Source organism: Diplotaxodon limnothrissa, linkage group LG7 (genome assembly GCF_057381915.1).
Source record: "Diplotaxodon limnothrissa isolate DT_005_m linkage group LG7, D_limnothrissa_male_GT1.1, whole genome shotgun sequence".
Classification (NCBI taxonomy): Eukaryota; Metazoa; Chordata; class Actinopteri; order Cichliformes; family Cichlidae; genus Diplotaxodon; species Diplotaxodon limnothrissa.
The window spans coordinates 37504147-37515718 of record NC_140602.1 but is presented as its reverse complement, the minus strand read 5'-3'; the positions used below and the strand labels follow the sequence as shown (position 1 = coordinate 37515718).

General features: G+C 43.0%; 1 protein-coding gene across 1 annotated transcript in view; it reads right to left on the bottom strand.

Moving 5' to 3' along the window:
- Positions 1-953: 953 nt before the first annotated feature.
- lrrtm4l1 (leucine rich repeat transmembrane neuronal 4 like 1) overlaps positions 954-11572 on the bottom strand; it is a 66941-nt gene continuing 56322 nt past the window's right edge. Inside the window, exon 3 of the mRNA XM_085357070.1 lies at positions 954-1019. Coding sequence (XP_085213196.1) covers positions 954-1019 — 66 coding nt within the window. The remainder of the gene's footprint in view (positions 1020-11572) is intronic.

Sequence of the window (11572 nt, the reverse complement as noted above, 5' to 3'; positions counted from 1 at the left end):
TGATAGGACTTTTTTTTTCTTTTATCCCCTCATTTGTGTTTGATTGCCCTTGCTGTCCTCCAAATCGTACAAGACAGTCAAAGTTTGATTGCAGTTTATGACAACTTAAAAAAATAATTTCAAAAAAGCAAATAAGCAAACATCTTCACCAAATGTTATTGGCTGGGGGATAGTTTGCCTTCTTCAGGCAATTTTCCACAAGCTCCAAATGGAGATTCCAGCTGCTTACTTAATTTCCACCAGACGTCAGACTTCCTCTTTACTGGCAGGTGCTTAAAAACTCAGTGACTCGTTCCATAAATTTTCTGCTCCAGTGAGGCACATTTACATCATAGCCTTTGAATAGTCTTTCTTAAAAAAAAAAAAAAAAAAAAAGTAAAAAAAGTGAAAAATGACAGAACGATGCTTCATATGGAAACAAAATATGCAAGCCCACTTTAAATTATACACAGATTAGTTAACAGATTAGTTAACTAATTAGTTAACAGATCACCATTACTTGTTCAGTGCATTTTCATTGACGACTCATTGCTCGGTTTACACTTTTTAAAGCATCTTGAATTTGTACAGTGCCTCGTTGTCCTCATGGAGACAATAAGCTGTTAATATCTATACAATAAGCTTGGTTGTTGTTCATAATCATCCAGTTAGTTTTCATGAGTTTTCATCAAAAGGTCTACTGTGCAACATACAGTAAGATTGTATGTTCACAATCATCAGTGTCAGTATCTGTGTAGTGATGAAGCGATGTGATGAAAATTTTAAGAAAAAAAAAAAAAGACAGTAGTGTCTCCTTGTGTTGGTCCGTGGTTGCCTTTGTTAGCATGGAATGCCATTGTAAGTGTGTCCTTAAATGTGAACTATGGGAGTAGGATCCTGGTGGGTTCTCTGCATGTCTCTCTCCTTGCGTCTCTGTGGTTTGCTGCATCATCCGAAAGCAGTCCGTTTGAGGGTTAATGGATGGTAGGCAAATCTCCCAACCAGGCACCGGGTAGGGGGCGTGGACATGTATACTCATTCTGCAAGAACAGAAAAAAAAAATACAATGAAGACCATTTAACAGTTGGCCTGCACCAGTTACAGAGGTGGTGGTTACAATGTAAAGTTAATTACAGTGCCCAGTGATTTGATAACAGTACAATGGGGCTGTGACAGTGCCAGCAAAGCAAATTAGGGTAAGCAATTAAGCAGATGATGAAATCCCATAAGCTTAGATAACTTGGAAGGCTGAGGTGGAGTGACTTCCCAAATGTCTCACAAAGATTAAAAGGCAGCTCAGCACACAAGTATTCTTTTTGAAAATGTTAATTAAAGCTGAAATTAAAATATTAAATTTTTCACTTTAGTCGGTAACTGTTTACTACTCTTTGATGATTAACATACAACTGGATTAATTATTATAACAATTTTAATGAATTATTATGGTTATTGAAAGAGGAGCATTTTCCCCCGTTATTTTCCAGACTCTTGTTTTTAGAACAACGTGTTCCTGAAAAAAAATATAGAGTAACTTTTGCATTATACATATCCATCCATCCCTCATCTGTGTGTTTGGACTGTGGGAGGAAGTAGCTGGAGAGAAGATGTAAATGCCACACGGAAAGACCCCAGACATGATTAAAACGCAGGACTATCTTATTGTGGGGCAACAGTGCTAACCACTACACCACCATGCTCTGAGTATCTTGATGCATGCTCAATCATCCAGGTAAGAAAATCACAAAAGGTTAATTCCTGATCCTCTGGACATAGTGTTTTCAGTGGGAGAAATGTTTTATGGACGAACCTTATTATAAGGTTCATCGACGAACATTGCCATTGTTCGTTAGTCGTGCTAGTTTTAGTCATTATGTAAATGTACTGTTTATAAGGCTGGAGAAACTTGCAGTCAGCTGAGAGTGAAGACGTCACTTGGATGAGTGGCGAAGCGTTTCGTCCACTGAAAAAGTCAAGATGAACAGAGTCAACTTTTTGGTCATGCTCTCAGCAGTTGTCTTTCTATCCATGTTAATTCTCTGATAGACCTGGTGACCTGTGCAGAGTGCACCCTGGGGGATAAGTGCATGGTCACACCTAAATACAGGGATAATAAAAGGCTCATTTCTATCACACAGCACATTGGATACACTAGAAAAAGTAAATTAGAAATCATCACAGGTGAATAATTTGGAACAGTTTAAATGTCAGTGCTTTCCCACAGGTCAAGTCAACCTTGTTGAGATGCTGCAAATAAGTAAGAATTTTGTTTGACATTTTACTCTAACCTGCTATGAACTGATCTCCACACGGAAAAAAAAGGCAAAGGCACACTCAACCTCCTTATCCAATTTTGCCTCTGAGCATTTTTTTTCTCAGACCCTTTACAACTTAACCTTTAAAAGAGCCTATTTGTGACTTGGCTACAGGTAAATCCACATTGCATTAATAAGAAAAAAAAATGCTCAGAGTTTTGACAGGCTAAGCAATTTCTAAAGCTTTCTGAATCTGCTCAAAATTATTCCAGCTCAACTTTTTGCTGCTCAAGCTGAGATTGTTGTCAGTGTGAAGCAGATCTCTGTAACAAAGGGCTCAGACGAGTATGCCCCGAGCAGAACTTTGATTTAAACGTTATCAAACAGGCTGACAAGTCTTCACTCCACTCTTTATCTACCTCAGGTGGATGTGAAAGAAGTGGAGACAGCTGCACAAATTGTCATACCTTAGACAATTTCAACACAGCACAAAAACAGAAACAACTTGCAGCAAAACCTCAGACTGTGCATCTCTGAACACATGTGTAGCAACACAGAGACAATAAAGTGCACAACTCTCTGCAGACACACGCCTAAATGGAAGGAAATAATCCTATCAGGTACTGTGCCATCAGATCATCCACTCAGTAATTTCTGCCGTTAATCAGTATTGCAGACTTAATTTATCACATTGCAAACAGTATGCAGAATATGAGTGTCATTTGTTCATCTTGTAAAACATAATCAAATCCTGGCACGGTGTACAAGTTACTTTATACAGATTTATAAAAAAATACAATTATATATGCATAAACAAGCACTGAATTTCAGCCATCAGTCAGCAAGATATATGGAAAGGTCTTGAATAGATCTTCATAAATATGCATGTAACAGATGTGCCTGCAATCCTGGTAGATTCACAAATGCACTCAGTTGATATCCTCCCATGCATCCAATTGGCACATATCATTTTTAAGTTGCTTTAGTGTGCCTATAGTTGCTGCTGTGGCTACAAGCCACTTTGACACTTACAGTAACTCTATCCAAAGTCTGTTGTTGCAGATGCCTTCTCTGTTCTGCACCCGGGGCTGTTATTGCTTTTGCTGCTGCTCTCCTGCTCTGTGCATTGATGGGCAAAGAGGTCCCCTAACAACACATCACAACCAAATATAAATTGATGCAGAACTGTAGTGGTCCTGATTACAGTTTGCACAGTCTGTACTTTGCATTCCAGAAACAACTTGGAACATTACAGAATGTGGTCAGAATGGCTGTAATTTTAATCTGTATTCAAGAGCTATTCTTCACATAACTTGCTGAGTGATGGCAGAAGTGAGGACTGATGATAAAAGCCCACAATTTCCACATGTTAATTAATGAGCTTTATGTTGTTGTCTTGCATTTGTGCACTGCAATTATGCAAAATGTCCTCTTTTTAGCACAGTGCAGACTTTCCTTCACGGCTACTGACATCTGAGCTGAGCTATTGCAAAACTCATTATGGTCCTTCAAGATGATTTTCTTGGGCAAATGAGTGCTATTGTAATAAACACTTAAGCTTATACCTCTTCAAACACTTCCAGTGCAAACAGCCATTAAATGGTCAGTGGCTTCTAAAGCTATACGTTTTATATCCTCACATGCTGGATGTCTAAGAATATCTTTGTTTCCAGACTCCATCATTCAAATCACTTCTACTGGTGAAAAAAGAAAAGATCATTAACGTCCTTCACAGCAACAGTGAAGGTTGTCCTATCCCCCCCCTCAAAAAAACAAAAAAACAAAAAACAAACAAACAAAAAAAAAAAACAGTGAAGGTTGCCGTTACACAGCAATGAAGAAGTTTTGTCACCAGTCATCAGAAAAACGGACTTCACTTAAGCAGTTAAGTATTTTCTTATTGTAGAAAAATGACATTTTTTCTCTCCTGTTGCTTTCCCACCATTGTTTAGCAGGACAACTGGAGAGCAATGCTGACCTTTTTTTTTTTTTTTAAAAACCATAGCAAAATGTATTTGCAAGGGCACTTGACTTCTTCACCTGCTTGTTAAAACCTCTGCAGGAACTACTGGTATATTCAATGAAGCAACACATACGCTGGTGTGCTTTCTTTTTTCTAGTAGCTTTCCCGGAGTTTAAAACAGGTGGGAAAAAGCTCAATAAATTCTATATTCAGGGGTCCCTGCCTCCCACCACTGAAAAATTGCAATATGTGGTAGAAGTGTAGCTGCTGTTTACTTACAACTGAAAATCACAGAGAACCTATTTCACTGTGCCACACACACACACACACACACACACACACACACACACACACAAAATCTCCCCCACATTGCAGCCCTTTCCAGGCATCTGAACTGACAAACTTAATGTCCACAGTAAAGCCAGTAGGCGATAAGATAGTCCAAAAGAGAATCCAAAAATTTGAGGAAGATTTCTTTCTTTTTTTTTTTTTATCCAAATGACACGTCTACTTTGTCATTTTAGATCTCTTGCCAACCCATAACCATCCACCCTCTTGGATGCTTGTGCAGTCCTGCTAGTTGTTCAGAAAAGAAGACATAAGAAGCTGGCGTTGATCCTGGTGGTTTCAAAATGGACAGTTCCCCCTGAATACACAGACAGAGATGGCTTGGCTTTTGTAGCACCAACCTCATCAGTCCCCCTATACAGATTTACTGGGGACAGAAGTGATGTGTAGGGTTCAGCCTCTCAAGGAGTAACATTGTGAATAGGCCTGGCACAGAAATCTAGGGCCGTCTGCTGTAGTGGCATTACTTAGGGCGATTGTGGCTCAAGAGTTGACAGTTCGTCTTGTACTCGGAAAGTTGCAGGTTTGACAGTCTCGGTCGTTGTGTCCTTGGGCAAGACACTTCACCCGTTGCCTACTGGTGGTGGTCAGAGGGCCCGGTGGCGCTAGTGTCCGGCAGCCTCGCCTCTGTCAGTGCGCCCCAGGGCGGCTGTGGCTACAATGTAGCTTGCCATCACCAGTGTGTGAATGGGTGGGTGGATAGGTGGGTGAATGGGTGGGTGGATGACTGAATGTAGTGTAAAGCGCTTTGGGGTCCATAGTGACTAAGTAAAGCGCTATAAAAGTGCAGGCCCTTACTTTGAAACACAAAGCATGTCCCCAAAAGTAGTACTGTATGAAGGCTCATGATTTATTCATAGTGAATCAAGTCCCACATTCCAACTCATGTACTAAACAGTTGTGGCTGATATTGTTGATAAGTATCCCCAGTACTCTACTCTACTCTAATCTTTTACTGTCACTCTCGATAACAGTGAAATTAATTTTCAGATGAAGCCTGCTTGTACAAGAGTATTCCATAGTCAATGTAAGTATGACTTAATAATTTCTTGAAAAAGTATGCATACAACCAGGGCCCATAAATGTGAGCCCTTTGCTTGTAAGCTTTCTTTTTTGAGTAAAATAAGTATTGCACTACTCTACACAGCTATGAATAAATTCAAGATAGCAAGAAGGTTTCTGGGTTTCAATCTGCTGGCTGGGGCTTTCTGGTGTAGAGTTTGTATGTTTCCCCTAAGCCTGGATGGGTTCTCTCTGGATATTCTGATTTCCAACCGCAGTCTAAAGATGTGTATACAAGGTTAAGAGTTGATTCTTAATTGGTCATAGGTGTGAATGTGGTTGTCTCTATGTATTAGCCCTGTGATGGACTAGCAACCTGTCCACAGCATACCCTGCTTCTCAACCAATGACAACTGGGCTAGGCGCCAGCCCCACTGTATGCCTAAATTGCATTAGTGGTTAAGAGTTTCTATGGCCTTCTGTATTTGATTAGCAGTGGGAAATTAGTTGTTCCAAAAATGACCAAGTTGTTAAAGTGTGTACAGATGTATTTATTCAACGTTTGATAAACAGTTCTTATTTATCTCTATGTATTTATTTTTGTGTTTTGTACTTTCTGATCTTGGCACAAAAATCAAATCCATGGTGAAAGTCATGTTTCATTTCATCTGACATTGTAAGATTTGAAAATAAAGGTGAACTCCAGGAAGCCCTGATAAGTATGCACAATAATAAGGCTCCAGGTCCAGATGGCTTTCCTGCAGAATTCTACAAAGAATTCTGGTCGATTCTAGCACCAGTTTTCTACAGAACGTTGTTGGAAATTAAAGAAAAGGGCAGACTTCCATCAAATATGAATTCTGCAAACATTAATCTCCTGCTAAAACCAGGCAAAGACCCTGTATATCCCTCAAGCTATCGTCCAATATCCCTTATAAATGTAGACCTTAAAATAATCTGCAAAGCTCTCTCAAAGAGACTGGAGAAAATAACCCCCCTCTTAATTCATCCTGACCAAACTGGTTTCATAAAAGGTAGGCACTCATCAACAAATACACGTAGATTACTTAATTTGATAGACTACTCATACAGTAAAAACCTAGAAACTACAATATTCTCTTTAGACGCAGAAAAAGCATTTGACAGAGTTAACTGGAAATTTCTATTTGCAACTTTACACAAATTTGGTTTTGGATCCTCTTTCATAAACTGGTTAAAAATATTATATAATTCCCCAACAGCTTGTGTTAGAACAAATGACCAGACATCCTCCAGCTTCTGTCTCTTGAGGGGCACCAGGCAGGGATGCCCACTCTCCCCTTCACTATTTGCAATTTTTATTGAACCACTAGCAGCAGCAATTAGACAGAATTCAGTAATTAAGGGCATAAAATGCAAGAACGTGGAACATAAAATCAGCCTTTATGCGGATGATGTGTTACTCTTTCTCCAAAATTCACAAACCAATATCTCTGGGGTGATTGAATTGATAAACTCTTTTGCAAGAATATCAGATTACTCAATTAACTGGTCAAAATCTACAGTCCTACCGATTAATTGCTCCTTCCATAATTCCTCTTCTACACCACTGCAATCGGGAAATATAAAATATTTAGGTATTAATGTTTCTCCCAAGCTTGCAGATCTAACTAAATTAAACCATATCCCACTTTTAAAGAAGGTAGAAGATGATCTGGCTAGATGGAAATGTCTACCCATATCACTCATGGGAAGGGTTGCCGCTATAAAAATGATGGTCTTACCAAAAATAAATTATTTATTCTCAATGATCCCAACTAAACCGCCACAAGATTGGTTCAGATCTCTAGATTCATGTATGTCCAAATTCCTTTGGAAAAATAAACCCCCACGTATAAGCTTAAAAACACTACAAAAGACCAAGGATAAAGGAGGAATAGAACTGCCTAACTTTCAGCACTACTTCTTAGCCAACAGGCTTCAGTTTATCTCAGGATGGCTAAAACACACCCTCTTAGATGAACCTTGGCTAGATGTAGAACAAGCACTCTGCAATAATCTAGAGATCTCAGACCTACCATTTATCAGCTCAAACATCCAACGACATGAATGCTTTAAAAGCATCAACATCAGCTCTTCTCTGACAGCATGGTGGGAGTTTCTAAAATTGACGGCGTCTTCATTAATCCCATGCAAACGTACACCTATCTGGAACAACCCTGACATATTACAAAACAATAATATGATAAACTTTTCAGATTGGAGTGATAAAGGAATCAAATATTTAGAACATATACTAGAAGGAACAGAATTTATTTCATTTGACGGACTAGTTACACAATATGGGATCAACAAGAAAAGATTTTTAGAATATCAACAAATTAAATCCATAGTAAAAAAGAAATTTAAACCGGGTCAAGTTGAACTACAAACACCACCAAGTGTGGTTCAATTTCTTACTCTTAAACCCCCCAAATTACTATCCAAAATATACAGAATGCTTTCTAAAACAGATGAATCAATATCACTTCCTATTGCAAAATGGGAAGCGGATTTATCAGTTAACTTAGACCTAAACTTCTGGTCTCAGATTTGCTTAAAAACCTTTCATCTAATTAGAAATCCCAGTCTTCAATTAATTCAATACAAAATATTACATAGAGTGCACTATACAGGTCATCGGATGTTCAAGATGGGCTTTACGTCTACCAACAACTGCTCACACTGCCAAACCAATTCACCGGACAATTATATCCACGCTCTTTGGTTCTGTCCACCAGTTCAGAAGTTTTGGCGCGAGATATGTGAAGACTTATCGAAGTGTCTGAAATGTAACATTCCAACTTCCCCCTTAGTGTGTTTGTTGGGCAGCTTAGATAATGTCACTTCAGAAAAGAATATCGCCCATATGGTTTTCACTGCCCTATGCATAGCCAAGAAAACAGTCCTCATGAACTGGAAAAATAAAAATAATCTTAATTCTAACCAATATAGAAATTATCTATTAGATTACATTAGTCTTGATACAGCCTCTGCCACCACATCAGATCAATTGCTCTGGGCTCCTTTGATCAGCTCCATCACCTAGTGGGGGTGGGGGGTCATAGTTTGGTCCCGCCTTCACTGTTGTGATTGGTGTGGGGGTAGGGACAGGCTTAGGGCGTCGGGGGGTTCCCCGGAGGCATCTTCCTTGGGGGGCTCAACCCGGGGTAGCGGTCATGTCCGGTTAGGGGCTCTGTTGGCTCTCCGGTGACTGTTTCCTCGCGGCTGCGTGCAGCGGGGCTAGGGGGAGGGTCTGTGCTGACGGACGTGGGTTACTGACCTGGTAGCCTGGCTGCCCCTGGGTGGGTCCGGGATGGGCGTGAGGTTCTGGGGGCGCTCCGTCTCTGGGCTGGGACCCGGACCGGGCCTCGGGGGCTTGGGTCCTGGTTGGTGTGTTGCCGGGGTTGTGGGCGGGTGGGTGCATGGGGGCCCAGCCCTGGAGCAGGGTGCCGCCGGTGCGTCGAGCCACCTGGGGGGCTCTTCAACTGGTGGGGGAGATTGTCACATCTTGCAGGAGCTTTCCTCTCCTCAGGAGCTGCCTCTGCAGGAGGGGGAGATACAGGAGAGGTGGAGGAAGATCTCAGCCTGGGTGTTTATTGTCTTATGTAGTCTGGAAGATGAGTGGATGGTGGGGTGGGTGCAGTTTTCTCTGTGGTGGGGTTGGGTGGACTGTCCCGGGCTCTGTGGGGCCGGGCGGCGCTGCTGCACTGGGCCCGGTCTGGATGGGCCTGGGCCCCCTTTCCCTGGCGGGTCGCGGAGTATGGGGGTGCCTACTGGGGTCAGCGGGGGAGCTGGCCCCAGGGAGGGGTCACCTGCCCCTCCCTTCCTTCCCTCCCCATCTCCAGCTGCCTCCCTCTTCCCGCTCCACCACAACCACCCACACATGCAGGGCCTTGGAGTAGGGCTATGTCACCAGGGTGCAGAGGAGGCTACCCCCCCCCCCCCTCCCCTCTGTCCCCTTCTGGCTGCCTCTGCCTCAATTTTATCCCACAACTTAGACATTCACATTACTCACACTCTCATTACACATACATATAGGATCTTGGGGGTGGGCACGATACACGGAGTCCAAAGTACCATCAGGGTGTACACCCCACCCCTGGCATCGTTGCCCACCTCTCAATTTTAAATACACGTAGACATTGAGGGCTAGCAGGAGGGACCATGCGCTTACCTGCTGCTCTCTGGCAGGTAGCTCCAAGCCCTCCTGGGTTTTAAATGCACCTTAGAACACACATGCATCAACACTACAATGAGCGGGTGGAGGGAGGTTCGGAGTCTTCTCTCACCCCCGTTCTCTGCGACCTGCTGGAGCAGGGGGGCTAGGACTAGGAGGAGGAGTTGGCCGTCCGACTGCGGTCTGGAGTGTGGAGCCTTCCTGCTGCTGCGGAGTCGGGGCGGTCTGCCTCCCCCCACCGCAGGGAAAAGGGAAACACCACCTGGGTCTGGGTGCAGTTCCCCCCTCCAGGGGCGGGGGCACCTAGACCCGGTTTGTAGAGTATGCTTGGGGAGTGTGATCGTGTGTACAACGTCTCTTTATGTATGTCTCCACGTTGGTTGAGTGTGGAGTAAGTGCATATGAGAGCATGAGGGTGGGAATGGATGTTTGTATCTGTGTGTGCCTGTATGTCTGTGTCTATATGTCAGGTTGGGTGTCAGGCGCCACCTCTCTGGGGACATCTCAGGCCCTCCAAGGTTTGGAGGCCTTTCTCCCCCTACCACCACTTCCCCTGCCAGTGGCGGACCCCCTCAGACATCGGTGCGTTGGTGGTTCTTTGTGTCCGGGGATGGGCGTCCAGGTACACACCGGCTCACTCCTTGGCGGCCGCTTATCGGGGCCTGGAGCCTGGGGCTCGCTCGGGCCACTTCGGAGGTGGGGTGCCCCCGGCCTCTCGGCCTGGGGCTCGGTCACTCAGGCGCGGCTGGCTGCCGGCGGAGCTCACGGGCGCGTCACTGCAACTCCCCCTGGCTTCTGCTCCGCGGCTGCTGAGTGAGCCCTCATCTGGGACTCTCCTCAGCTCTTTCCGGGACAGTGGCGCAGCTGCCCCTCTGTTGGTCTTCCTTGGTCTCTTGTGTTCTGGGGGCCTCTGGATGTCTGGAGTTTTGATCTCCTCCACACCTGCTTCACGCCCTGGAGGACGGGGCTGTGGCCCCCCCACACCCTCTAGCAGATTATTACATGAAGGAACCTTTTAAAAAAACAAAAAACAAGCGCGTCCATGCTCACAGGTGTACACACGGGTGATCACACCCACAAACTACACCCTTTTTGGCTCCTACCTCAAAGCACACTGTGTTCTGTTGATCTTATGTGCTGCACAATAATGTTTAACATTTAGTATTTACTGTCATATTCCCATATATCATTGTGATGTTGTTTATTCTATTACTCTTGTTCTCTTCTGCTTGCTTTCTTTTTTCTTTCTCAGCAGGTGATCCAGGTGATTGATATATGCATTTTTTTTTCTCTGCCCGTTCTGTTGGTTTTTGTCTTTTGCCCTTCTCCCCCGTCCCTCTTCTCAGCTGTTTCTCTTTCCCTCTTTCTTTCTCCCCTTCTTTCCCCCAGTCAAGTCTGTCCCGTATTCAGTAAGTGAAAATAAAATAAACAATAAAAGGTGAATCAAATGGACCATTACGGCAAGGCTGGGATGGTCAGTTTGGTAAAGTAAATCCGTTGGGCATCTTTCTTTGCCTTTAGACAACAATTCTGATGGCAAAAGAGCCAAACGGGACAGGCCAAAAAAAAAAAGAAAAAAAAAGAAAATAAAGGTTAATTATATTTGAGCCTGCTGGTTTTGAATGATCAGTTATATTTAATTTCAGTATATAATTTTAACAGTCTAAAATACGTGTGGATGAATATTAGATTCAGATAGAATGCAATGCTAAAATCTTGACACTAATTTAACAGACTGAAAAGACTTCAAAAACAGCACAAAGGGGATGCTATAATAAACCGCAGAACATTTTTGTAGTTTTTTTAGGCTACAAATACATCTAATCTAGT